Consider the following 27,910-nt stretch of genomic DNA (forward strand, 5'->3'; position numbering starts at 1 on the left):
TCGTCTCCTGAGAGGCTTGGATGGGGCTCTGGTGGATCCTTCCTAGTTGGGGCGAGTACTGGAGACTGGAGAGCATCCAGTGAACATCGGCAGCGCATCTGAAATTCTCCGGTCAATTTAGGAATTTCCAGCTGTTTTCTTTTTTTTGGTTACTTTTGATTTCGTGATTCTACGTCTGATGGCGGTGGTGAATTTCCCGTTATTTCCACTGCCGACATCTGCGGTCTCTCCACGGGTGGGACTTCCCTCTTGGTCTCTCTGCCTCTGCCACTTCCGTTCTGTCTCTCTGCTCTGTTTTCCTCTTTCTCTTTCTCTCTCTCTCTCTCTCTTTTTTATGGTGTTCAACTTGGCCCGTGGCTTCGACCCAGATCCGATGGATCTGCTCCGGCCCTGAGCGGTGTCATCGAAGTTTCCACTTTCTTCCATGTCTGGGTCCCAGTGGCCCTACACCCGTTGAAAGCCTCCTCCACTTGCCCCAGGGCCCCAGTGTCCATTCTGGGACTATCCCCGGCTGATCCTGGCGACCCAGTCTGCTCGGCCCAGATACAGTGCCAGGGACTCATCTGCTGAAGGTTTCCATTCATGGAACATGTGGGTGGCCCTCATTTGTTCTCTCTGGCCTTCTGCACTTGTATAGCGTCGACTCATCTTGGCCTGCCAAGCTGCGTAAGGATCATCACCGGCAGGAATAAGGTGTGATATGTGCCCAAGGGTTAAAGCGAGACGATCTACCTGACCCAATAGCCCCAGAGCAGACCATCGCAGACGAGTTGCGACGGTTGTGAGAGAAAAGCACGTTCACAATGTGGCGGTGGTGTCCCGCTTTCTTGGTGACTCGGCTCTTGATTTCCTGCTTCAGGGATCGCTGACTTCACAATTGGCGGCTGAGGAGAAAGAACTTGATCTCTCTCTCTCTCTCTCTCTCTCTCTCTCTCTCTCTCTCTCTCTCTCTCTCTCTCCCTCCCTCTCTCTCTCTCTCTCCCTCTCTCTCTCTGTGTGTGTCTCTCAGTTCTTTTCCTCTTTCTTTCTTCGTCTCAACCCGCTTGATCTTGCTCTAAATTGGTCTGCTCTGTTCTCCCTCATTGCATTGTCATCAGCAAGCTTCCTCGGTTGTCTCCTCAAAGATAGCTGTCCCGCGGCCCGGCGCCTACTGCAACGTCTCTCAACGTCTATTCACTGCATGGTCTTTCGTGACCTTTATCTCCCCTATCGTGGATCTTGCGACTTTCTCCGAATTGCATAACTCGCCGAAGAATGGCTGTGCATTTTAATTCGAGTTCACCCTTGATTGTATTTTAATTTGCATTTCCATCCCACTAGGAACCCTAAGCCCGTTGGGCAAGCGCTCCGGCACTTTGACCAGACCCACCGAACGTCTCATCTTCTCAGGAACACGCTTTAGCGTTGGGATCGTTTATTATTACTGTTGCTCTCCTCAGCAAGCTTATTTTTCACTTCTCCGCGTGATCTGTCTTGCCACAGTCGTCAAGATTTCGGGGGGGCTCTTTTGTCGTGGAGTTTTGTCTTCCATAATCTCTGCCGAACACTTATAGTCAGAGTCTCTTGAGCCACCTTTATTGTCGACGACTTGACTGTCTTCACTCGCACAGAACGAAGGACCTGTGGATCAAAGCTCCTGATCATGTCCACCGGGGGTCCCTGTCTTTGGGTTTCTTCTCTGTCTGCACAAATTCCCTCATCACTGTCCGCGGTTCCATCTCATCTGGCTGCGGTATCTCGTCACGCAGAACGGGTTTCTGCGACGCCGCGACGAATTCTGTCGATGCCACAACTGCCCAGGCAGGAGAGTCATCTCGCGCACATCAATAAGTCAATGGCAGAGATGCAACGTCCTCTCGTGGCCGACAATGCTTTGCCCAACCCAATGCCGGGTCTGGAACGATCGGCGGAGATGGGAAGCTACCGTGATGGAGTGTCGGCGTCTCGACAGCTGGCGGAGAAACCGCCTGTTGAAATGAGGGAGATGAGGTTGCCTCAAATCAATCTCAACACCCGCGACGACGGTCACGCTGATCAGGCGGCCTCAATGCACCCGGCCGGGACCGATCGTCCTACAGATGCCGTGCACGCTTCACAAATGGATTTTGAAAAGCATGGTGATCATGATCATGATTCCCCCAGCAGTCCAGTCGACGACAAGGGCGAGGAGGCGGAGGAGAATGACGACAACCAGTCATCCATTATCGATAAGAAAAAGATGAAAAGATTTCGGTAAGAACGACTCTCGATGGATGAGTGAACATCGCTTTGCACCAGCAGTGTTGGTCTAACCTTTGCCCGCCGTCGGGTATGACAGACTCACGCATAATCAGACTCGTTTCTTGATGAGCGAGTTCACCCGTCAAGCGCATCCTGATGCTGCTCATCGTGAGCGCCTATCAAGGGAAATCCCCGGACTAACACCCCGACAGGTTCAGGTGTGGTTCCAAAATAGGTACGCAATAGTCAACTGCCCTGCAGTGATCTGGCAGCGCAACTGGACGTTTGGATTCACACACTGACAATATGCACATCAATCAGACGTGCCAAGTTGAAGCGACTGACCACAAATGACCGCGAGAGAATGCTGAAATCACGAGCTTTACCGGACGATTTCGATACCACAAAAGTCTTGCGCACGCCATTTGAAAGCAAATCCATCATTCCAAATCCCATGGGCACTCCACATGATTTTGGAGCTCCAAATCCTGATTTCGCCTCTCTGAGGGCTCTTCGCACCGACTGCTTCCCCAGACCCAATGAAGACGAGTATATGACATCCCCTCTCAGCTCCGCATCCACTGCTGGGACCTACATGTCCTCTGCTGGACGGAGTGACGGGCTGCCTAGCTCCGGGATGATGTTCGGACGCCCGACAGCTTCAGCATCAATGTCGGATCTGCATAGAACCATTCGCAACGACTATTCCATTACCCGATCCAGCAGCTTATCGGATGGATCCTCACATCCCGCTTCTTTCCAACCCACTTTACACATGCAAAATCGATATGCCTCTACAACACATTCAGGCCTACCATACATGCGACAGCCTGTCATGGACTTTACATTCCCGCGCCATTCGGGATCAATGATACCTCACTTTGAGCAACAACAGCCCCAACAGCCTTTCGAGGGCTCTGTGTCGCCTACAAACTCGAATGGACAGCCCATCGGCTATGACATGAACAATATCAGTAAGCTTTGCATCCATAGACAAGCATTTGAAACATCTTGGAATATCACCTCTGACCCTGCTTGTGATTTATTAGACGCACATCCGAAAACTTACCAGCCCCAACAACAGTATCCCATGTCGGCTCTCAAACCCTACGGGGCCCATACCACGGGTTCCCAGATTCAACCGCAAGGTCTCACCATGTCTGCCGTACATTCCCTTCCCGCCTCTACCCAAGCTTTCCGACCTTACTCATACGCAACCACCTCGGCTCCCTTGAGCAGCATGCCATACGCCACAGCAAATACATCCGCTATCAGCCTTCCTGCCTCCTTCGGCCCAACGGACGCCAACGCAGCCTCTCAAGATGTGGTCCCGCAACAATCACAGGGTGTCGATTCACTTTGTAACAAACTTGGAAGCCAATCTTACAATTCCTACTCCAGTTACCTTCAACAATAGGGTTGCTCTTTGGCCATCACCATCGCTCTATCAGGCAGGCCTACCCACAACACGTCTGCCTGTCATCGGCTGATCGAATCTGGATATATGGTCTCCAATGCCGATTACTATCTATCTGCGTTGCACTACGGACCCAGTGCATGCAACCCACCATCTTTAATACTATTTCCATTCGCGTCTCCCTCGTTTCTTCACTTCTTATCTTGTCTTCACTCATCCAATTTCCACACTTTTTGCATCATTTCGTGATCATTCTCTCAAAACATTGCGCTGGGCATTTATCATTCATCATTTGATCTTGTTTTTCTTGGCTTTTTTTTCTTCCCCATTCTCTTCATCTGAGCGAGTTTGTCGTGTTCTATTGCGAGCGTGTCGTTTTCCACCTTCTGTCATTCTCCTCGACAAAAAAAAGCCTTTCATTCGTTCCTGTTTTCTGTGTAAAATTATTGAAAGCTTCTCAAATCTCAATTACAATCAAGACTCTTCGGTACTAGGGCTGGACATCTTCCAGCTCTTTGCCTTGAAATTACAATCCTCGGCCACTGCCACATCCTGCACGTGATGCATCGACTCATTTACAAAGCAAGACAATGGATGCATTTAGTAGACACCTATCTCTTCAACTAAGATCAGTATCCTCGTTTTCTGATGTCACAGTAAAAACAGGATCTTTTGCTTTTCCTTTCCTCTTCGCCTCCAGTGCAGCTTTTTTTTAAACGCGTTCTTCCCTTTTTTAGAAGCACCGCCCCCGTCCACCTACTATGCATCTTCTATTTAAATAGTTAATAAACTACGAGTTTCATATAGATTAACCTACCATCCTAATGTGTACTCCCTACTCAGTACTATAGCCCCACTCCCAACAGCCAACAACCAACAACCATCAACTAAATGTAGATCATAAGCCCTCGGGTTCGGGCTGTCATCTATCTCGCTGATTCTGCCGAGGGTCAAACAAATAACCCGTGAACTGTGACTGGTCCGTGTGGGATAGAATATAATACATACAACTTGGAGTAGATACTAAAAGTAGGTAGGTAGACAGGGCGACGTTACCTCGTAGCTTAGCTGAATCAAGGTGAATCAGGTACTTTCCGATATTCAGTCGCGTCCAGACAGCGGAGCTGAAGGGGGAATAAGATCAGAGTACCGTGGACGTGTGTTGGCCTTTTACTCTGGCTGACTGGATGGTATCTGTGTCGGTTTACCGCGGTTCGACTGCTAGAGCTCATGATTCGTGATTCATGATTCATGACTCAGGAGGGTTCTCACGATTCACTCTTCGCCTCGACTATTTTGTTTCACCGTACGTGAATGACTTTGGCTCGACTTAACTCGGTCGGGGTGTCTCGTCTGGACTGGAACATGAGCAAGCGGGGACTTGTCTGATTGATGGACCGAAATAAACATTCTGCAAAGAGTTAGACGCTCAATCCAATACTCTTCCAGTTCTCCATATCCATAGAGAGGAGGTATAATGCCACTATATGCTCATTTCTGGTGTCGTAGTGTGTAATTGTGTACGTCCACGCTGGCAAAACCCGCTTCCGCTTTGTGCAGGTCAAGCTGGAGGGCATTGGACCTGGCGGGCAAAACATCATGTGATTGATTAGAAGGGGTTTTTATCTTTCTTGCTTGTAGGTTTTGCTTCGTCTGTGCTTGTTTTTTTGCATTTTAATACCGTCTCACATATCAATGGACTAGTACAGTGAAGCTTGTTTTTGTCTTTTTGAGAGGCCGTCTAGATCCGCCATCACCTTAAGACTCGCTCTAGAGACCACTTTTCATTCTGGAGCGTTTATTGCAGCAGGACGAAACAGATATAACGCACACATAATGCGAATCGTAAGATAGTGAGAGGCGATTGTGTAGATGACCCGGGAGGAAGCAAGCTACATGTACACAGAGAAGCGAGAAAGTGAAGACAGAGCGGAAATTCAACCTTCAACACATGTCGAGCTGTCAAGATAGAGGCACGCTCAACATACTGGGGCTCTTGCTTTCTGAATACCAGTGATGCTCGCTTCATGCAACTGGTCAAGGTCGATAATCGAAACAAGTGCGTTTCTTTTCTGAGAATTGGAAGGTTGGACGGCCCAGTCACTGTACGACGCCATACCCTGGGCAACTCCGAATTTCCAGATCAGATCTAGGTTCTTCTCAGTAAAGGGCTTTGCCAGATAGACAAGTTTCTGACAAAAGCACGCAGATAGCGTCGTCAAGCCGGCTGAAAACGAGGCAGCCAATTCAGCGCCCAGCAAGCCCTTACGAACCAATGCGTCATAGGTCTCGGCCTTCTTTAATCCATGGATGGAATCAATGGGGATCGATTCTGCATCTTTGACGATTAAATCATTAGTGTTGCGCCACAGTAGTAGCCTATCAACATCTCGTCAGCATAGCTGCTCGAGCTTTCAAGAAATTTGACGTATACCAAGGTACTGATCTAGTAGGACTACCTAGCAAGGGCACCTACCATCAGTTAGGTAGGTATATTGCGATCTCTCAGGCTGGCCTCCTGCGACTTCGTACCACTTTCTGGCGTGTGTCTGGGTCTTGGTATAGCCATGAGCCTTGCATATCTACAACTAATGAAGACTGCTACTATCGAGAGCTGATGAGATATATCTGAGCGGCTTGTCTGTGAACACATTCATGGCAGTAGGGTGGATTAACAATTTGGGTAACAAAGAGAGGAACAAGGTACCTCTTTAAGTAACAGTCAAGTAAGATAGGAATCAGCGTTAACCAAGGTATATGGCCAATGTTGCTTCCCCATTCATTTAAGAGTCCACTTGAACAAGCACGCCGGCGGCCGGCCTAATGGAATGACCAAAAGGGGCCGAACATTGTGCTTTCGGCTGTCATCTGAGAACTCATTTTTCCTGGGCTTCGAAGTTGGCAATTCGATTCATTTTCAGCAGCGCATCTCCAAGGCTCAGAAGAGATTCATTAGAACCGCCAATCGTCTAAAACCGACTCTGGGAACCATGCACTTTGGTCGCTCTTCATCGTGCCAAGACTGATCGAGTAAACGTGATTCAGTCTGGGCACATTGACGGGCTGCCAAACCTTATTTCTCCAGGACTCACTGAGAATGCCGGACAATCTACCGGAAAACAAATTGAAACATTAAACATCTACTGCAAAATCTGAAGTCTTTTGGAAGTCCTTTGGATCATTCACACAAAATCACACCTATTGATATATCATCCCAACGTCGGCTGCTGCAACTCATTAAATATCCCGTTGAACCAAATATCAAAATCAATCTCATCCGAGTTCCACGAAAACTGCATCTCATTCGTATCCACGCTGCGGAAGTCATCCGGGCTATTGCCCGACAATTTCCCAAAGGACAGATCGTCATCCGGGAGTAAATTGGCCCTGCTCAACGTTGAAAAGTTGGCAAAGATTCGATGAAAGTCGATGTGGCCGGCTCGTTTCCGTTCTTTCGGTCCGAAATGAGCCTCTTCAGCGATTAAAATGGCGTCAATTAGGGCGACGCCGCGCTGGGCTAGGATGTCGTGGTTGCGGGAGGCGAGACGTTCGCGAGCGGAAAGGACGGCGTCCCTGTACATTTCGATTTTGCCGTCAGAGGGGTTGTCTACGGTGGCGTTGACTTCGAAGCAGAGGATCACGGCGGCGGTGATGGCGAAGGCGGTGTGCGTCCAGATCGAGAGGTCTTCTTCGTTGGCGATGGATTCGTGTTCGCGGAGGATGGTCATGGCGGCTGCGATGCACGTCCGTCTGGTGTGGCCGTAGGTTGGGTCGTGGAAGGAACGGAAGAGGAAGGGGCGGTGGATCATGATGATCTTTTCGGCGGCAGTGATCGCGAGACTTCGACGGACGATGCTCAGCCAGGGGATTTTAGATTCTTTGGCTTTGTCGGGTCGAAGGAGAAAGGATGGGATTCCTTTGACCACGGCGCGCATTTTCTGGTCTACTTGGAGGATGTGTTGGTATTGCTCGCGACGCGATTTTCGCTTGTTCATAGGGCCCAATCCGTCGCTGAGACCGGGCATGAGAGCGGCGAGCTCGACGAGGACCCGGACATAGGTGCTGGTGGTAGGGACGTTGGTGGGTAATTCGGTAAGAGTTTGCTCGTCGGCGTTCAAAGGGCGCCCGGTCGAGTATTGTAGGGGAGAGATGCTATAGGTGTCGGTAAAGGGGATGGCAAAGTGATCCTGGATGATCATCTGGCACCAGACCCGTCTGCCCACTTCTCGTTCGACCCGTTCCTCCCACTGGTCTTGGCTTTGCATCATGTACGATGGGTGGTCTTTGATTTTGTGAAGTCCCAAACACTCTGCGATTCGGACCGCGGCGTTGAACATGGTCGCATTGAGTTGGCTGAGACCGAGGTTATGCGCAACTTCGGTCGAGATGGCAATGGCTTGCACCGAGCAAATTGAAAGGTTGTTGAGAAAGTGGGAGTCGTACAATGCTCGCACCATGGTAGAGAAAAGCTGTTGAGCCGTCTGAAAATTGTCCAAGTCCACGCCGAGCTGACTCTTCAGCCTTCCACTATTTTGTATCGAGTTCACAGTGCAGCTCAGGACAGAGAGGTAGAGCGCGATCCATAGTGGGTTATCGCATCGGCCCGAGCTCCAAAACACTTCACATTGCTGCAGAAAAGTGCCGCCGTGGAAACAATTATGATGCCAGGTCAAATTCTCGATATGAAATTTGACGAGCTTCTGTGCATCTATCCCCATTGGCACGAACAGAACCTCCAAAGCGGATCCGTGAATCTGGAATGACCCGCTATTCATAGACAGCGTCTCGGAGCTATCTCGACGGTACTGACAGGCACATCGCCTGTGAGGGTAACATCCTGCCGAGTTTCGGCCCCAGGCAAGATGCTCAATTGCCGTCAGAATTGGCGGGTCTGTACTCTCTGCAGGGGCATCGGCCAACCGATGCAGGGCCTGCCTGTCATCAACGTGGTCGAAAATCTTGACATTATCCTGCTGCAGTCCTGAGATGCTTCCCTGACTGGAGGACGCGGTCGCTGCGGTCACAGTTGTCGTTGATTCTGGTGGCGGAGGAGGCGAAGACACTCCCGTTTGCAATTGTGAAATCCTCTCCTTCACCCGCCAAGTGAGATGGGAGATCTTTGGCGGGGAGGCCGAGTCCAGCTCTGACAGAATCGACGTGAGGAATTGAATCTCCGATGCATGTTGCACCGTATTCCGTCGCAGTCGTACAGTCTCCACTGAGCATTCCAGATTGAGTCTTCGACATCTGGCGCATGGGATTTGCTTGTCGCATTTCCTTTTGCGCTTGGTACATTCTACATTGACCCAACATGATTAGTCCTCATCATCGCTTGGCGGCTCCCTTCCCACCGAATAAAGGCAGACTCGGGGGGGGGGGGGTTTGAAACACCACAAGGGAGGGATCTCTAGGGTTCGTGGTCGATAAATTCGTGATGTTACCTCGACAGGCCAGCGGTCGCCGCTGGGAGACGCGAAGCGGGCCAGCGGAATCTGCTGGCCCGGTCATGGCATTTGGTGGGGTGATGTGAGTGAAATGGGTTTCCTTCCGTGGTATTTTGTATAGTCGCGTGCTTTATTGAAGAGGTTTACAACCACATCTGCATAGCTTGCGTGCTTCTCTCTTCCCCAGTATGCTAATCTGGAGTTCCCGCGTCTCAGGGAGAGAAAGGGCTTGAAGGAGCGGGTGAGATGCGGTGACTTGACCGCCCTCTCTTCTCTCTGGCGTCTCCCCGCAATTGCCACCAGCCATTCGGAAGCGAACGATATCGGCTGGGCTGTCTCCATACGGGCAATGGTCGTGCTACTCGTTCAATATCGAGTATCGACTCTGCTGCTTGCGCATGGAACGGGCGGGTGTTCTCGTGTCGGGTCGGCGCTGCCCTGCATGTGGATCCGGTGGGACGGGATTGTTGATCCTGTCGTGTGAGGCTGGAAATGGATGTCGCCGGTAGACGCTGGCGAGGACGAGAGCAGATCATTGATAGCAGGAGGGTTGCTTTTATCTGGAGGTGGTGTTCTTTATCTTGCTGGTGTATCGCTCTTATCAAGTATATCAATTAGGTAGGCATTTCCGATCTCGCTTCGATGATGGAAGCGAACAAGTCCATGAATGACAGCCACAAACACGCTTCCGTCACTCTCGATTATTCCATTGTGATTATCTAGTCGGAACAGGCACTTGAACGTTGATGGGGCAGACATGGCATCCAAACCTTCAACCTTGATCAGATTGGTACCGTAGTGCATAAAGCATGGTGGTACTGAATAGCATCAGAGCGGCTCCACTTATGCTTTTTTTTTTCCTCGGCCGAAGAAGCTTAATCGTCATACGGAGATTGTTCGTGATCCCAATTCAGTGACGGAAGTCGGCTAGAGTTATGGCTCTGTCGTACTGCGCAAGGTGGCATAGTCTCCCAACTCACATAGGACACAGTTCCTCGTCAGAGTGACAACCTCGGTGGAGTACCCATCTAAATATCTGACTCTTTACGACAGCGCATGGCTAGGGCCACCTGCGCTTCTGGGATAAGACGTTGATTGAGGGAGCAGTGCGCCTACTTTTTGGGGAATTGCTCGATGAGCATCTAGCATGTGATTTTACCAGTCTAGCTTCGGTATGGTGTCTCGCCTACAGCACAATCTCCCACCCCTTTCTCTCCCTGCGTAATTGTCTCCAACGTACTGTTATATAGTGAATGCTTACCGACACTGTAGTACTGTACAAACAGGCGATGTGGAAGCGGTGGGAGGAGTATGACACTTTCGTTCAACTTTTATTCACTGCCTGGATCACCTTGATACCCAGTCTATCTGATCAGTCATGCTCTCGACACGCGACAGCTGTCTAGCATGCCACTCTTCCAGTATTCATACTAGCTGTCCTAGGACCAAAGTGGTCTTAGGACTGAAAATGTGCCTCGTCAGAGGCCACGACAACATTCTAAATCCTATACGCCGAGCTCGCATCGTAGCCAGCATCGCAGCCAGCATCGTAGGCTGTAGCTAGTAGTATCGTCGCTAGTAGTATCAACTGGCAGCTAGATCCGTCGAGTCTAGCCAATTACGGGCTAGCGTCGCGGCCGTAAAAGCCAGGTTGATGGATCGTAAGTCACATGATTTGTACTTCGTTGACCGCTATGGCAGAACGCCTCTCCCGTAGGGAAAAAAGAATATTATTGTGTCTCGTCAGAGACACTACAACAGTAATTTAGGCTAACTTCTTTGGGATATACCCTTAGGGGGGGGGGGGGGGGGGGGGCCATATAATAGTATTCTTTTTTTTCCCTAGGGGGAGAGGCGTTCTGCCATAGCGGATAGCGGTCTGCGAAGTACAAATCATGTGACTTACGATCCATCAACCTGGCTTTTACGGCCGCGACGCTAGCCCGTAATTGGCTGGACTCGACGGATCTAGCTGCCAGTTGATACTACTACAGCCTACGATGCTGGCTGCGATACTGGCTACGGATCTGGCTGCGATACTGGCTACGGATCTGGCTGCGATACTGGCTGCGTTCCTGGCTGCGTTACTGGCTACGGATCTGGCTGCGATACTGGCTGCGATGCTGGTGCGGATCTGGCTACGATGCTGGCTACGATGCTGGCTACGATGCGAGCTCGGCGTATAGGATTTAGAATGTTGTCGTGGCCTCTGACGAGGCACATTTTCAGTCCTAAGACCACTTTGGTCCTAGGATGGCTAGTAGTATGGGCCCCTAGGTGTATATCCCAAAGAAGTTAGCCCAAACTACTGTTGTGGTGTCTCTGACGAGACACAACAATAGTACTAACCACCTCTCACCCCTGTGCCTCCAGCTTAGCCTTCTCTTTCTCCGCCTTGACCCGCCGCTCATTTCTCTCACTATATCGATCCCCGAAAAGCTCCAAATGCGGCCGCATCAGAATCGTATACTTGACAAATTCCTCCATGCAATCCGCCAGACGGTCTCGATTCCCACTTGGTTTGAGTCTCTGGTCATCTGGCTGGCCTTCATCGGGGAAGTGCGTGTACGCCTGAGGAATTGACGACTGATTCGGGATGGTGAACATGCGCATCCACCGGCCGAGAATGCGCAAGGAATTCACGGCGTTGAAGGACTGAGATCCGCCGCAGACTTGGGCGATGGCCAGGGTGCGGCCTTGGGTTGGGCGGACACTGCCCGTTGTGAGGGGGATCCAGTCGATTTGGTTCTTGAAGACGGCGGTCTTTTATCAAAGAGACAACAATGGGTAAGCTTATGGAGATACTTGAGCTCTACCATGGTCAGACTTACCAGGTTACCGTGCTGTTCGGGAGACACCCACAGGTGCCCGTCACTCCAAAGACTCAATTGCCGGAGTTCTTGGACCTTGGCATGGCCGTGGTCTCTGTCGTTTTTCATAGGTAGACCCTCCGGGTCGTATACTCGCACGTCACAGCCCAGTCGGAAGAGAATCCGCGACGCCTCCAGGGCAACGAGGCGAGAGTATGATCTGGACCGCAAGCTGCCATAGAGGACGAGGACTTTGAGTCTTTGATTCGTGAGACGGAGATTGTTCTGAGCCATTTGCAGCGCCGTATCGAGCTCGAGATTCTCTACCCAATCGTTGGCGGATGGGGTATCGAGAATGAATGGCCGGTATTTGTCTCGGATTTCCTTGGTGTCCTCGTCCAGAGGCATTGCAAGGGATTGCAGATTCTGACTTGATTCACTGTTGTCAAAGAGCGCATGATGGTTGAGTGGTGAAGCCGTGCTCGTGGTATGAGCTTGCGACTGCAAGACAGCGTGGCTATCAACGACCATTCTGGCGCTTGGAATTCGCTCTTGCGTGCGCAATCGGCTCGAGTCTCTCAACGATGATGCAGTACTGAAACTGGATGATGAACAAGCGAGGCGCAGAATTTTCGAGCTTGGACGCACTCTGCTCAGACACTGAACATGCCACATATCAAACTCACTCTTCACTGAACGGCCACAATTTACTCATTCTTTCGGATGTCTTCCCTTTTCTAGTCGGACCTGCCTGCAATGGTTGGCAATGGCCATGCTTAGGAATCGCATATCTGTCATTCGGACGCGCTCATTGGTCTGTGAGATTTAAAATTTCCTCCCGGTAATCCCTATACGAGATACGGCTGGATGACGACATCAAGGGACCCAGATTTCTGCTGGGCAAAGCTGGAAGCGCATTCTCGGGAGTCGGAAGTGAGACAGCTGGTAATACCGATACCAGCTCGGGCTGGGGATTCCGAATCAGGGGGGCGATAAGTTGGGGAAAACGGCGGTGGCCACATTTCTTGATTCGGAGTGTTTGAATGTCTACTCACTACTACTAACTAGTCAGTACTCAAGAATCAGTAGACTCAGTACTGCTTTAGTTAATCGGGCTCAACGGAACTTGTGAACATGGTCTTCTGAGGGAGCCACAGGTGTCGCGTGACCTGTTTGTACTTGCAATAGTATGCGACTCTGTAGTCTGCACTCACACTTATAGTATCATAGTACGTAGTCTGTATAGTATCATAGTATGTACTTCTCTGTACTCTGTACTAACTTATGTACAATTATACAGTGTGCTGACTGCGGAGTGTAGTTGTACAGCCTTCAGTGCCACAGAAGAAGATATGGGAATGACTGGGCTTGCAATGGACGAGAGCGACAGACCAATTTTGATTAATTGACCGTTATATCGGCGATGATCAACGTCGGTCGCGTGGCCAATGTGAAGAATGTTTGTCTGGCTCTCCACGAGCAGGGGCAATGATGTTGCTCGCTCAAGAAATGAAGAGAGACTCCTATCGCCGACATTCCCAGAATCATTTCCTAGTACCTGATGATACAATTCAGAATTGCAATAAGTTAGGCATTTATCAGTGTAGTAGTGTCCTCCGATCATGTGCAGTCGACACTCGACGACCACCCAACCTCCTGGGCTTGGGAGTCTGAACACTGTTCACTGTTCACTACTGTTCAGTCAACAGTGAAAAGTGAATAGTGAACACTCATGATAGCCATTGTGTTATCTTATCTTCTTATCTATAGTGTTACTGTTAACTTACGCCAGATAACTCAGATCACGAGGGCTCAGCCGTGGTCTCAAGGCAGACGATTGGGCCTCTCCCCTACGATGAAAAGGGCGGTCAACCGCGCTCATGATTGTTTCCATCATTATGTTGGCTTCTTCAAGAGCTGTGTCTCTCTCTCAAACGAGTAGTTGGACGTACACAAATCAGGAGCTTGGAGAGACGATGGCCAAGATGAACCAAGTCATTCTCATTATCCCTCTCTTCCACCTGGAAAAGCCAACTACCTGCACGAGGCAGAGGGGACAACCTTCAGAGGTCCTGAAACTCCTACCTGACTGCAACGCCGTGCTTCATCCTACTTCTGACCTATCTCATGCAAATACAAGCGGAACTACTTTAAAAAGCAGTTCATATTATCTAGTGTTCGCCAGGAAACCTTGTCAGCCTGCTAGGTAGGTGCTTGAACAGCAGGTCCAAGAGGTTCTGTTCTGGCCAGGCATTCTTTCTATGCTGAGATCATACTGGTCCCGACTGGGAGTCGCAGTAGATGCATCTACAGCACGGCTCATACGTGTCGGCTGCGGTGCACGTGACTTTCTAAGAACGAGTCTTGAAACTGTTGCTTGTCTGACGTTACTACAATTGTCAGACTCAACTCGAGACTAGCTGCTCTCACAAGGTATTGAAGGTACCGGCTTCCCGACTCTGAGGAGTGAACTTCTATCCACCCAAGGTGAAAGGATTGGGCACCCAGTTGAAAGACGTGACCGATCGAGGCCGTTATCGTTGCCGCCCTCCCCACATCTGCCTACCCTGAATGTCGATTGTCGACCGTCGACGACGGAAGGTGATCCTGTTTCGAGCCGAAATCCACTCGGTGCTTCGTGACGTGTTCGGCGCCATGTAGTCATGAAGTGGGATGATGGCGGGGGAGAGACGGCACCACCACCATCACCACCATCATGACCACGAACTCTTCTCCTGATCACTCCGTTGGGGGCAGGCCCACGCGAGTCCATCTAACCTGGAGATTCCCCACTGAATGCGTGTGCCTACTCGAATTTCCAAGCCGTACCGGGTACCGAATGTGCCTGTGTTGCCCCAGCGCGGGGTGACTGTCGGGACTGTCAGTGTCAAGATGCAAGAGAAGTACATGACTACATGACTCCATGCTCCATAGTCCATACTCCCTAGTCCCTACTGTTGGGCCCTGCCAATCCTCAAGTACCGCCCTTCTAGAACGCGGTGTGGACGAGTTGGAAAAAGGGTTCCTGGAAAAGGGCCCGGCGATCATTTCGGCTACTTTACCCAATAGAGCCGTCCGTTACGGCCACCGGCACCATGCCGGTCGCTGTGGATTGGTCGTGATCGCCGCCGAGGGGCTCCACGATCTATACAAAATTTAGCCTTTTTCAAGCAAAAAAGAAAAGAAAAAAAAAAGGGAAACACTTGATTTCGGTCTCTCTAATTTGGTGACTCTTGGGAGATTCTGAGGACTGCACAAGCTGGTGCGCGCTTAGACAAGCATCGATACCAGCATCTGATAGGCGCTGGTTGGACGATAAGCTCACTGTAGGGTTGACATTACATGATTTTTGCATTTCCGTGAGAAAGTCATCGCTCGAAGGGTTCTCAATTCGGGTCTCATATAGTTTCTCTTGTCCTGGGTGCACCACACTGATCCAACTTTCCTCTTCTTCTGCTTCTTCTGTTTCTTCTTTACTCTTGCCCTTCACGTCAATCATCTCTCTCTTTTCCAATCTATTTCTCCTTCAAACTGTGCTCTCCCGCAAGGCTTGACATCTTCCTCCGCACCGGCAGTCCAGAAGACTAGGGCTCTGTGCCTCTGGAAAGAGATCCACTGATCCACCCGTACGTAATAATTGTGTGCTTTCCCCCATCTCCTGATGAATTGCAACTCAATATTATCTCTTCTGCCCCGCGCCGGGTCCCTTCCCCTCGTTTCTCAATCGATCTAATCAGGAGGTCTCGTGTCGCCTTAGGTGTCTTGCATTTGAACTGGAACATCTACCGGGGAGGGGGTTGAAGAACATTCGTTCTCCTATCAACTTCCGTCACTCTCTACCTATTCGATCATTATCAATCCTCATCCAGCTTGACGCCCATTGTTCACTGGGTGTCGCCAATTGAGCCCGGCGTGCTTGCGTCTGCTTCGATTGAGCCTCTCACCATGAGTCACAATATGCATGATCAGGCTCTGCCGCTGAGCATCCATCGCGGCGGCAGTCGAATGGGGGAGCTTCTGGTGGCCGATACCCTGGTCGCTGCCGGTTCCTCGGCGCTCATCACCCCGGCGGTGATGATCTTTGACAGGTAAGGATATCTTCGAGCTGCGAGAACTGGCCGTTTCAGGCAGACAGGAGAGAGAGAGAGAGAGAGAGAGAGAGAGAGAGAGAGAGAGTTGCTCATCTTTGATCCCCTAGACTCGTCGTTGAAAAGTCCTTCTACAACCAGCCCATGTTGCCGGCCTTTCGTCGGCATTTGTGGTTCTCCATCACACAGCCCACCACTTTTTTGACCTCTCGACCGAGCCTGCTGGTCTGGTCCCTTTATACCGCCACGTTTGCAACGGCCAACATCTCCGAGACCTTGCTGAGCAAGGTTTACCCAAAGATTGACCATGCCATTGCCGGCATGACCACATTTGCCGCGACCTTTGTGGTCAATTCCTCTGTGGGCATCTGGAAGGATGTCAAATTCGCCCAATTGTTCGGCCACAAAAGCAATGTCTCTCCTTCACCTCCCGCCACGACTTCTATGCCTACATCCGCTCCTTTATCATCAGCATCATCAACGTCTGCTTCCCCATCTGCATCCGCTTCAGCCTCAGCATCCGCATCCGCATCAGCGTCCACCTCCACCTCTTCTCCCAAAACCGACTCTTCCCTCCCCAAAGCTGCCCGTTCCATCGGTCGCACGCGAATCCCTCTTGCCACATACTCCGCCTTTCTCCTGCGAGATGGTCTCACCATCTTCGGCTCCTTTAGTCTCCCCGCCATGGTCTCCACCGCCATTCCCGACTCCGTCGCCTCGCAGGAATACCTCAAGATTCTCATCGCCCAGCTAGCCATTCCCGCCTCCATCCAACTCATCAGCACCCCAATCCACCTCTTCGGTCTGGACCTGTACAATCGACCACAGCCCATGCCCACTAAAGAACGAATGAGCCGAATCAGCCGGGACTGGATCGGCGCGTCTCTCTTACGCATGTGTCGAATTATCCCGGCCTTTGGAATTGGTGGATTCCTCAACACAGAAGGTCGTCTATACTTGCACGATCAACTAGACGAAAAACGACGATCCTGACTGTTCCGGTGATGCAGAATGCAAAAAGAAAACTCGATGATGCGATTGTAACTCACGTCGAGTCTACCCATCCCTACACGCTCGATTCCATTCTCTCTCTTTCCTCTGATCCTGGCTACTGCATATATACATGTACATACTTTTCCCTGTTTTTCCCTTTTTCTCCAGTGCTTACCACTCCGTCCAGCCCTTTTCCCTTGACTTTCCCCAGAGATCATAGATCAATATACCCATATTCTTCTTTTTCCTGTTGTCATGAATTGACTGTCTCATTCTGCGCACTGTTGTATCTCCCCACCTCCGCCTGATTCCCAGCCTGACGAGACCGATCTTCGAATTTTAGGGCTTTTCCAGCGGAAGGGGGGGGGGATCCACCTGCCGAGGTGCACCCGGCCCGGAGCCCGCTTATAACCGGGGCGCCAGACCTGATGAAGTTTGAATGCAAGTGTGGAGGGCCGGAGGCACTGCAGGGAGCGCGTTAGTCGTGGGCAGTGGGCAGTAAGCACGGGGTACAGTGACTGCTAGCTCACTGCATTTGCACTCGGGCATACTATCGTCTGATACTGTGAATACTGTATTGTCAACAGTGCATATCGTGGGATGAAAGCCTACCTTGTTTCTGGCGGCAAGGCTGGAAAATTTCTCCATCTCGATGTACTTGTTGTCGTCGTAAGTACCGGCCTGGCAGGTTCTGTTGTGGCTTGGTTTATGATGTTCGGTCCTCGGTACCCGCCACTTCGAGTCTAAGAGTCGAATCTTCTGAAGCGATGGCATCCGGCGCCTTTGCTCACATGGTACAGGTAGTATATGTTCATGGTGTTGAACGCGAGCGGGTCTATCAGCCCAGCGAGCACAGTACCCCCAAATTCTCACCATGTAGACCCTGGGGTAAAGGATGGATGCGTCCTTAAACCAGGGCCGAAATCAAGTCATCGAGTGAGCGGGAAATTATATTCGCAGATGCGTTGATGGACGTTTGTTTATGGGACGATGGAGCCTTCGAAAGCAAGATTGCTAGACTTTTACTCCCTCGTCTAGAGGACTTTCTTGACTGTTGTATTTTCTGCGAGGCATGTACCAAGGGTAGAGCAGAATATGTCCCTGGTCTTTTGTTGTTTAGGTCTTTGAGAAGGATAGTGTACACTGTACACTGTTCAAGAGATTGTAGGCTACAAAGGTAAACGGCTTTTTCATAAGAGTGTCCTAACGTGAACTCCATAATGGAAACCTACTCCACGAGTCAAGGGTGTACATTGAATGTAAAGCGCAAAGCATATCGCTGTGCTGTTCATCAAACAGTCACAGACTCACAATAAGATAATAACTAGCCGAGAGCAAGATTGTAAAGGTGGTCGTGCTTCTCTGCCCGGTTGGATTACTTTGCTTGCCAGTGTGATTCGGGTGAACTGGTTCGGAAAGGTGGCTGGTGGCTAATACGAGGGGGAGAGGTCACGATGGAGATTTTGATCAGAAGGTTCACATTGTCAAGGGACTCAGGGAGTGCTTTGAGGTTGTCATGATGGAAAACTAAACGTCGAGGTCGTTCCGTAATCTATGGAAGGATGGGTTGAAATGAACTGTGAAAAGGAGATTAGCGTGAGACCCCCACGGCCCCCATTAATCTCTACGTAGTACGTACTACGTACTGCATAGTCAGTCTTGGCAGGCTTGTCCCTCTTGCCTTTACACAGACCATTGGATCATATTTGGACTCGAGCTAGAGTAAACATTGAAGTATACTTTGTATTGACGGTGTTTCAATTTATATTCTTGAATGTCATTTACTGTTGACCAGTGAAAAAGGTGTGTACTAGGGAGTAGCCACAAACAATCCTAATGTAAGTGTAGCATGACTCGACGGGATCAGGATAGCCGGACATTAATCACCCTACTTAACTAGGTTCATGAGTCATTCCTCATTCGGTGATTCATCAGGTAGCGCGGAGTAAGTCGCCACCAACTTGCAGGTGGCTACCCACTTTATAGTTTATTACATATCTACCCGACTAGTACGAAGAAAGTAAAGGTAGACGAGTCGATCCCGAATGAATTTCCTCAAGGACTCTTCGCTATTCAATTAGCTCTGTCGGTTGTGAATGCCAAGTCGATGTTCGTTTGTTATCACGGTCCCTTTGCTTTTTTCTATCTTGTGGGGGGCTGTCTAGTGTCTTTTAATCAGATTCAGACATGCTAGATTCTGAACAGGTAGGTAGTCTGCGATTGAGTCATAGACCATCGGGGTCTTTTATCTACTATAGTCATTGGTACAAAAGAGCTAGCCGATTTCCAACACAATGAGCTCGACGGATAACAATATTCACGATCAAGTCAATGAATATACCAGAGACCAACTCTCGAGGTCAATGAGCTACACACATTCTCATTGACGGTCGAAAATTCCAAAGATACTCTCAATTTCCGCTCACCTACCTATCCCGCCTACCGTCGACCTTCACATTGACTTGCCAATTTGAAAAAAAAAAATAAAAAAAAAAGGACACACCACAGCCACCGCGAGGAGTGATCAGTATAGTATCCATCGATCCTTTCAGCGTCAGAAGATCAACCCCACAACTGGCACCGACCGGGCTTCCTAATCTCCACGGACAAAACCCTGCTCTCCCTCGCGGCCATCAACAAAGCCTTCTCCTCGGATCAGATATACTGGGCCAAGCCCATGCCGGAAGATGTTCTGCAAGCAATGGTTGAAAAGAGTTTCTGTTTCGGTCTGTATGAAATTACCACGGGTCCGCGTGCTGGTACCACCGCCGGCAATGGCAACGGCAACGGCAGCGACTCCATCTCCGCTGAGACTGGTCTTTGTCAGATCGGCTTTGCGCGGCTCGTCGGCGACATGGTCACCTTTGTCTACGTGACGGATCTGTATGTGCTGCAGGAGTATCAGGGGCGGGGAGTAGGGGGGTGGCTGATTGATTGTATTGGGGAGATGGTGGAGGGGATGCCGTGGTTGCGGTGGGCGATGCTGAGGACGTCGATGGAGAAGAGCCAGAAGGCGTATGAGAAGAGGTTGGGGATGGGGGTGTTGAGGTCGGGCGATGTGAGAGAGGGGCCGGTGATGATGGGGAGGAAGGGCGGTTGCGGGGGGGGCCTTAAAGGGATGGCGATGAATCTGGAAAATACATGGGAGATGGAGAGGGTCACCGTGAGGAGTGGGAATGGTAGATTAATGTGAGATTGGATGAGATGATGGTCGGTCAATTGCAGCTTGTCATTCCATGGTTTCGAAGAGTGTGGGCGATTGTCGAGGTACCGGTGTCAATGTCTGTAGTATTGACTGCACTCTGCAGTACACTCGATGTTACGCATATTGTGGACGAGATTCTAGTTCCACAGATCGAGAGATTGATAAGATAAGATCAAGCGGTACATCCAAAGTCTAGCTTATTCTGTACTAGTTACTGTAAGTGAGCACAGTATACAATAAGATATACAATTTGCATCCTACACCCGTACAGAAGCCCTGGCAGCTAAAGAAGGTTCATTCGTCATCGCTCAGCTCGGCGCAACCGGCGTTCCGAGTCCGAGGGATGACCAAATCGCGGGGTCCGGTCCGAGGCTGACAGATCAGATCAGGTCAGATCAGATCAGGTCAGATTTCCAATTTTAGATGTACTCTTCATCGAAATCATATTTAAGCTGTTTATCGTAGATGATCCATATATATAGAAGGGTGAATTTGGTCAGAGAACGAACATCACAATCTTTCAATTCAATCATCAACATCCAACCAATTTTTGTGTCTCTGAATCTCAGTGAGCTATACCAACCGCAAGACAAGTCTCTCGAGTACCCAGAGTTCTACGGTATGTACCTACCTAGGTAAGGTACCAGGTAGACACCTACAGTAGTGATGTACTATCTACATCAGTCCTTGACAGCTACCCCACCTTTCTTTATCTCATCCCATCTCATCTTTCCCTCATTCTTCAGCTCCCCGTCTTCAATCTCAATCCAGATCAAATCCATTGGAACCACCTCAACCACCAGTCTTGTCAACCACCACCTCTACGACCATCACAATGCCCTCCTCCTCCCATAACTTCGCCTACACCGCCCTCGTCAACCCCTCCGACATAACCCTAGACTTGACTAACCCCCACATCACCGCCTCCCAACTCTGGGACGGCCTCCTCGCCAAAGCCCGCGCCGCCGAGGGCTTCGTCGGCGGCGCCATCCTCTCCACGACCGTACTCGACGAGTCCATCAACGAAGACGGCAACCTGGTCATCAACCGCGAAGTCGTCTTCAGCGCAATGCCCGACGCCAAGCCCGTCCATGAAAAAGTCACGGCCTACGAGCCCTCGCAGGTGGACTTTGAGCAGCCGAATGGCAGCGTCATCAGTAATGTGATCAGTGAGGGCTTGCACGGGGAGTTGTATCTGACATATGTGTTTCGGTGGATGCATCCCGGTTTGAGTGCGGAGGAGGTGAAGCGGGTGATGGAGAAGGAGAAGATGGGGGCGAAGACGGCGGTGCAGGCTACATTGGTTGCGGTGCGGAAGTTGGTGCAGGAGGAAAATGCTGCGCGCAAAAGTGCAGTTTGATGGGGATTTGGGAGATGGTGTTCTTGCGAGAATGAGGGTGCGTTGAATGTTGAGGTCTTTGGGGTTTGTGCTGAAGAGCAGATGTTGAAAAGAGTTATGTCTTATGAATGTCGTTTTATTGATCGCTTCGAATATGACGTGTTGAGTGACAATGGATGTTGATTGTTGAGTACATGGTTTATAAGTACCGTAAAACTGACCCATTTTATACCATCCTTATTTGGGTGTAACCGGTGTATGACGGGTTAAAAGGGAAGGTACCTGCAACCTATCGAGCCTAATCCCGATAGACTCTTGACATCGCACTGAGTACACACATATACAGCATCGTCTCGATATCCTCCATTTTTCTTCCTTAAGACCCTCAAAAGCATTCCCACGGAACCAGATATATATACAACCATCTATCTCCTGATGAACCAAGTACAAGGAATTCTCACCTAACTATATAAACTACGGAATTAGATATCTCTACATATCCACCTCCGGAACAGCAACCACTCCCTCCGACACCCGCACCGCTGTCCCTGTCAATTCCACCTGCTGAATAAATCCCCCCTCCATCCTCACATTCACCCCGATATCACTCCGTCTACCCATCTCCACTCCCTGCACAAAGTGATATCGAATCTGTCCATCTCCTCCCTCCTGAGACTGCTGCTTCCCCCTCCCCTCGCCCTCCGTCAGTGCCAAATACGCCGCCAATCCACTCGCCGAGCTCCCCGTCGCCGGATCCTCAATCCCACTCAACATCATTCGCGTCCGGATCACCTTACCCCCCATCTTCTCATCCTCCACATCTCGCACATAAAAGTACACACAGATCAATCCAGACTGCCACCCCGCATCCAGATACTTCTCCGTCGGAATCAATTGCGCACCCGTGGGCCGAGTCACCGCAGCCAGCGCCTCCAGCGATGGTAACTCGATAAACAGCTGACTCATGCCATTGACGATAGAGAAAAGCGGAAAATCCTTACTCTCGGACTCGTTGAGATACGGCCGCACCGTAGGGTGCAGAGCAAGTAGTTCCGCGAGTGGGAAGCGCTGCGCGTGAATCCGGGTATTGTGCGCGATGCGCGCGGCGACGGCTCCGGTCTGCGCATCTTGAACCGAGATGGGGATCTCGCCTGATTTGGTGATCAGGCTGGTGACGGGGTGGTGCGGGTCTTGCTGGCCGTGCACGAGGAACCAGCTGGCGGCGCCGATGGTGGGGTGGCCGGCAAAGGGGATTTCACACTCGATGGTGAAGATGTCGATGGTGCGGTGGGGGCTATTGTTGGGGTCGGTGACGGGGTGGACGAAGATGGTTTCGGAGAGGTTGAATTCGAGGCAGAGGAGGTGTTTTTGGCGTTGGGTGAGGGTGTGTTGCGGATCGGAGGGGAGGAAGACCACGGCCAGAGGGTTGCCTTGGAAGGGTTGGGTGGTGAAGACGTCGAGGGTGAGGTATTTGAGTTGAAGCATGGTGGGCAAAGTCCAGGGAAGAGGAAGAAGTTTTGTTAGGGTAGAGGTAGAAAGACAAGAAGACAGAGACAGAGAGAGAGAGAGAGAGAATCGTCAATTAGTGATGGCCAGATCTTTGTACTCTTCAGAAGCACATGTCAGTGATGAAGACAATCTCCACTCTAGACTGTTCATTCCGTAGTACGACCCCTCCAACGGACCCTCACTGGCTCATTGACCGATTGACTCATGGCTCGGCAATTGCGGAATTGAGTCATGGTGGACCTTTTCAAACGTGGGGGGACTCACTGAGTAATTGACTACTTACTACAAAGTTAGTACTTCGAACTTCAAAGTACTTATAGTAAGTACCCAGTCTTACTAACTTGAAAGCCTGTGTAAGTTCAGTCGAAACAATATCACTATCCTGTAATTGTCCTCATACGAGGGGACTCGCATATAATTGCAGTGCCGGCAGCACCTGGTCTAGCTACAGGTTTCAAAATCTAGTATGGGTGGAGATGGACAGTATACGATCATATAAGTTTCAATTCAGACCACTCAACATCACTCGGATATCAATCACAGGACAACTCATGAATTTTCCTCGCAGAACTACTAGTGGACCACGGTGGCCTAAGATCAAATACATGCACTAGCGAAAAAGGTCTAGACTAAGTGACCACTGACCAGTGACTAGTGCCACTGACGTGAAAATGTACCCGAGTTCGATTGATCTCGCGAAAAGTGTAATTATATTAGGTACCCACCGGGATGAAGGGTATTGCCAGGTTCAAACACGCCCTACCGTCCTCAATAGTGAACCAGGTACCCAGCCGTACTGCTAAAAAATGCCGAATCCTCAGAATCCTCAATACATGTATCCGCGCCCAAAAGATATCTCTATGCCAGCCAGCCTCCATGACCGGAAATGAAACGCCTCATCAAATCATAATCTGTACATCTCTCACAAGTCCCAACTCATTCAGAGTCAGAGTCAATCACAAAGCCACCACGCATTCGACGACTCGAAGGGGCCACCGATACATCCTCGTCATCATCACTGCCCGCGGTCTTCTCCAAGGCGGCTGCTTTGGCGGCTCGGTCTCGACTAAATACCAAATCGTCGTCAAAGTCCATCTCATCGTCCGTCAACGACAATGCCGCGTCTTCACCTCTGGATCCGCGATCAACAGACGCACCCGCTTGCGGAGAATGAGACGACCTCTCATCTACGTCGGCCATGAGAAGGTCGTCATCGTCGTCATCTTCATCGTCATCGTCTCCGTCGCTCGCTGATGATGATTTTCGACGTCGTTTGGACTGTATGGCGGCATTGTCGCTTTTGCGTTTTCGCACAGCGGACTTTTTGCCTGTTCCGTCCTTCTTTCCGGTCTCCGCTTGAAGTACGTCCCCCAACATCATGGCTTTCTTAACATTCACAGCTTGCTGTCTGCGTCGATCTTCTTCCAGTCGGAAGAATTCTCGATCGGCCTCTTCATCAGTCTCATCATCACTGGCATGGATGAACAAATCACTCTTGATCTTATTCTGACGCGCCAATGCCGCCGCTAACCGAGCTTGACGACGCTCCTCCAGCACCGCATCATCCAGGGGCTCGGCTTCGTCCCCATCGTCAACCTTTCGAGACTTCTTCTTTCGCTTCCGCTTCAGCTCATCTAATGCACTGGATTTGCTTCGCGGATTAGGTGCGAAGAGGGGCCCGTCCGGAACAACATCTTCTCCTTCAGAGTCGGATCCGAATTGAACATTCGGCGCTCCGGGGGCGAGGCTCTCCCGGGCACTACTCGTCTCTTTTCGACGGAGCATTTGACGAGGATCTTCATCGGTGCCTTCGGGCATCGGGTTGAGAATGGACTTGTTGATGTTGGAGATGGTCTCGTTCAACTCATCAGAGGTCATGCGGGCTGGAACGACCCATTGCGCGCCGCGCACGTCTTCTTGACCCAGTCGCTCCAAACCAACAGACTCCATCAGAAGACGTAGCTTGGCATTGGTGAACATGGAGTTTTCAATAAAGTCACTTCCAGGTTTGACATCTGTGTGCACATATTAGCTTCTGAATGCAGCTTGGGACGGCGAAAGTAGAAGGTCAACATCGACATACGGATCAAAGGGTTGGGCGTAGCAACACTTTCGGGGTTTTCCTCTCGACGAGCTTCCGTATTAGTCTCCCAGTCCTCACGCTCCGAGGCAGCAGACTTCAAGACGTCTACGAGCCATTTGACCAGATCCGCCTGGCCATCCAGAACGAGGGCACCAGTGACCACTCCTTGTTTGGCTTCTTTCGAGAGGGTCTCTTTAGAAACGAAATGAAGCTCAGCAGGAGGCCGCCTGGCTGTCGACATGGTCTGTCTCTCATGACCGAACTCCAGATAGTAGATCGTCGAGTTCATCTTGCTGAAGAGTAATTCTGTGATCAGTGCTGGTCGCTGGTCGATCCTCTTCGTCAACCGGCGCAGAATTTGCCTGACAAGCTCCTCCCATTCTTTGTAGATGGGTTTGCTGGAATCCATAGCTCCGGGCCCCTTGATCATCCGGTGGAAAAGGCTGATAATGTCCAAGCGGAATAGCAATGTGGTCATCTCTTGCTTGAAGGCGATGCGGTAGAAATACCGATGAGCACGCTTCAGCTGTTCAGAGTTCAGCTCGCGGTAAAATGATGTGAATTCGACAAATGTGTTCACGCAGCTTTGATTGCAGAATTTGGCGGCAAAGCGCTTAAAGTCGAAAGCACGCTCTTTGCTCACTTGTGCTGAATCAATTAAATCTTCGTCTTCGGAATGAACGTCCTCTTCATTCTCGACTTCCCCCTCGCCTTCCTCTTGCCCTGCGGATTGGGCAGCTTCCCCCTTCTTGCGTTTCTTGGCTCGCCTCTTCGATCGAATTTGTAGATCAGCGTTAGTCTTGGAGTACCGCTCGAGCATGCGCAGGAAGACATGTGATAATTCAGTTGCGGCATCCAAATATCCAAACCCTTGGTCTTTGTACCCTCGTACAATGGAGAGAACCCGATCATGGGTTGTTTCCTCGTAGAAGATTCGATTTTGGATATTGTCGGCAATCTCTTGATCTTCTTCGAGAGGCGAAAAGGTCATTTCTTGCACAGTCAGAAGAATCTGCGTAAAGCATCGCATCTGTGCCGTCAAGTCGTCCCACTCCTTATTGTCGAGACTACTCTGCATACCGCGATTCAGCGAGATGAAAGTCTCTTGGTTCAGCACACTGGCAACCAGGCCAAAACTGTCCGGTTCAACATCCTTGGTGTTCTTCCCGTCTATTTTGCGCTGGATTGCCTGTCGAGCTCGTCGAGCACGCTCCGCCTCGAGGAACCAACCAACGGTGTAGAAGAACTGCCGAGCATTGATTGCGGACACGCGCTCGGCTTCCCGTTCAATGGCCTTGCGCACATGGGTGAAAAGAGGGTTGAATCCTGAATCGAGGAATTCTTCGACAAACGTCCGCAGGTTCTTCGTTGCCCAGAGTGAAAGATGGACAGGTGTATTGAAGTCATTGTATTGTACGGTCTCGTCCTTGTTTCGACGCGTGCGCCCGGGTCGTTTCCATTTCTTGCTCTCGTCCATCTTTTGGAGACTGGCTTGATCGTCTCGTAGAATATTTTGACCAGAGACTGTGCTCACTTTATGCTCATCTCGTTTGACCCAGATCATGGTTCCAAATCGGCCATGACGAGTGGGCGCATTTTTTGCATACTCCCGCTTGACTTGATTCTCCTTCTTGAGTAGCTGGCTGAGCTCATCCGAGCGTTGTGCTTTGCGTTCATCTTCGTTCAAGAAAATTTTGTCGACATTGACGCCTTTGATGATGTGGAATAGAATCTCCAACAAAACAATATCCTGCTGGTTGAAATCCTCTGCAACGTTGGAGCACATGGTGAGAATGAGCGCAAACGCATCTTGATCCTGGAATGCGTTGATGGTGGCAGATCTAGATGTCTCTTCTTCATCGCCTTCGGCTGCGAGTCTTTCATTGGTGGTGATGATCGCAACATTTCGCAGGAAGTAGAGCATCAGTTTCAAGATGCCTTCGTCCCGCGACTCGCGCTCAGAGCGAGGGATCGCCATGCTGGGAAGCGCAATACGGATGACCGCACGAAGGAGATTGGAGCCTCCATATCGAAGAATGCCGCGCTTGTACTGCACTTGGATTTGTTGAATATAGGGGGTGTGCCGGTGGTGATTCGCGGTCATTTGGCTGTGGTACTCGGCAGGCCATGTCAATGGCACGAGCAGCTCCACTGCTTGAGGTCAGCATATGATCGCAAAAGTGAGTGATTGTCAGGAATATCATGAGCTTACAGCATGCCAATGCAACTCGGGTCAGGTGTTTGCTGTTCTGTCCGTTATTCCACCATATCGAGAGAATTGGCAGGATATCGCCCATGACCAAGTTGGCTTCTCCCAGACATCGCACCACGTCCATCCGGTTGTTTCGCTGATCGTAAAGCTTCAGCCATCTTCTGATATCACGAAGACACGAAAGCGCATCATCTCCAAGCATGTAGCGATCTGCATCTGCGCCATTGAAACCTCCCAGCTAGAAAGGGAAAAAAAATTCCGTCGCGTCAGTATCTCTTGTCCGCGGCTGCACAAATGCTTGCACGATTTCCTGAATACGTACTGCAGTGACCAGACTGTAGACGTGCATTCGCACATCTGGATCAATGACTTGGACATCTTGCCCGACCGAGGTCACCTCATGATCCATGGCGAGAGCGATCGATTCGTGGGTGTCGAGACACTGAAGCACCACGCCCAAATGCACTGTAACTCGAATAGGATCACGCGTATCGGACGCGTCTGCCTCGGTGAGCCGGAGAAACCAACACCGCCGCCGAGCCCCGGCGGACTGCCGAAGATAGCCGATGACGTTGGACTAATCGGGCAGG

The 27,910-nt window shown here is 50.5% G+C and overlaps 9 protein-coding genes across 9 annotated transcripts; 4 read left to right on the forward strand and 5 right to left on the reverse strand.

The window, feature by feature from the left end:
• Positions 1–1,642: 1,642 nt before the first annotated feature.
• On the forward strand, positions 1,643–3,637 carry N7539_006818 (homeobox domain-containing protein; the record flags this gene model as incomplete). Its single annotated transcript, XM_056936419.1, has 4 exons — positions 1,643–2,232; positions 2,318–2,455; positions 2,542–3,194; positions 3,270–3,637. 4 exons carry the CDS (start codon positions 1,643–1,645, stop codon positions 3,635–3,637), a joined length of 1,749 nt encoding a protein of 582 aa, XP_056788354.1.
• A 3,209-nt stretch (positions 3,638–6,846) lies between these two features.
• N7539_006819 (fungal specific transcription factor domain-containing protein) lies at positions 6,847–9,145 on the reverse strand (the record flags this gene model as incomplete). Its single annotated transcript, XM_056936420.1, has 2 exons — positions 6,847–8,855; positions 8,989–9,145. 2 exons carry the CDS (start codon positions 9,143–9,145, stop codon positions 6,847–6,849), a joined length of 2,166 nt encoding a protein of 721 aa, XP_056788355.1.
• A 2,291-nt stretch (positions 9,146–11,436) lies between these two features.
• N7539_006820 (Arsenate resistance ArsH) lies at positions 11,437–12,422 on the reverse strand (the record flags this gene model as incomplete). Its single annotated transcript, XM_056936421.1, has 2 exons — positions 11,437–11,844; positions 11,913–12,422. 2 exons carry the CDS (start codon positions 12,420–12,422, stop codon positions 11,437–11,439), a joined length of 918 nt encoding a protein of 305 aa, XP_056788356.1.
• A 2,527-nt stretch (positions 12,423–14,949) lies between these two features.
• N7539_006821 (uncharacterized protein) lies at positions 14,950–15,390 on the reverse strand (the record flags this gene model as incomplete). The annotated part of the gene is made up of 2 exons (XM_056936422.1): positions 14,950–15,036; positions 15,217–15,390. 2 exons carry the CDS (start codon positions 15,388–15,390, stop codon positions 14,950–14,952), a joined length of 261 nt encoding a protein of 86 aa, XP_056788357.1.
• A 446-nt stretch (positions 15,391–15,836) lies between these two features.
• N7539_006822 (uncharacterized protein) lies at positions 15,837–16,972 on the forward strand (the record flags this gene model as incomplete). The annotated part of the gene is made up of 2 exons (XM_056936423.1): positions 15,837–15,979; positions 16,090–16,972. 2 exons carry the CDS (start codon positions 15,837–15,839, stop codon positions 16,970–16,972), a joined length of 1,026 nt encoding a protein of 341 aa, XP_056788358.1.
• A 2,677-nt stretch (positions 16,973–19,649) lies between these two features.
• N7539_006823 (uncharacterized protein) lies at positions 19,650–20,165 on the forward strand (the record flags this gene model as incomplete). The annotated part of the gene is made up of 1 exon (XM_056936424.1): positions 19,650–20,165. One exon carries the CDS (start codon positions 19,650–19,652, stop codon positions 20,163–20,165), a length of 516 nt encoding a protein of 171 aa, XP_056788359.1.
• An 847-nt stretch (positions 20,166–21,012) lies between these two features.
• Positions 21,013–21,537, forward strand: N7539_006824 (SRPBCC family protein; the record flags this gene model as incomplete). The annotated part of the gene is made up of 1 exon (XM_056936425.1): positions 21,013–21,537. The coding sequence occupies one exon, from the start codon at positions 21,013–21,015 to the stop codon at positions 21,535–21,537; it is 525 nt and encodes a 174-aa protein (XP_056788360.1).
• Positions 21,538–22,008: 471 nt separating this feature from the next.
• On the reverse strand, positions 22,009–23,001 carry N7539_006825 (PhzF family phenazine biosynthesis protein; the record flags this gene model as incomplete). Its single annotated transcript, XM_056936426.1, has 1 exon — positions 22,009–23,001. The coding sequence occupies one exon, from the start codon at positions 22,999–23,001 to the stop codon at positions 22,009–22,011; it is 993 nt and encodes a 330-aa protein (XP_056788361.1).
• A 960-nt stretch (positions 23,002–23,961) lies between these two features.
• Positions 23,962–27,729, reverse strand: tof1 (putative DNA repair protein (Tof1); the record flags this gene model as incomplete). The annotated part of the gene is made up of 4 exons (XM_056936427.1): positions 23,962–25,040; positions 25,109–27,259; positions 27,321–27,558; positions 27,643–27,729. The coding sequence occupies 4 exons, from the start codon at positions 27,727–27,729 to the stop codon at positions 23,962–23,964; spliced, it is 3,555 nt and encodes a 1,184-aa protein (XP_056788362.1).
• Between the last annotated feature and the right edge of the window lie 181 nt (positions 27,730–27,910).

The sequence above is a fragment of the Penicillium diatomitis genome, assembly GCF_028827545.1.
Source record: "Penicillium diatomitis strain IBT 30728 chromosome Unknown utg000009l_segment0_segment0, whole genome shotgun sequence".
NCBI lineage: Eukaryota > Fungi > Ascomycota > Eurotiomycetes > Eurotiales > Aspergillaceae > Penicillium > Penicillium diatomitis.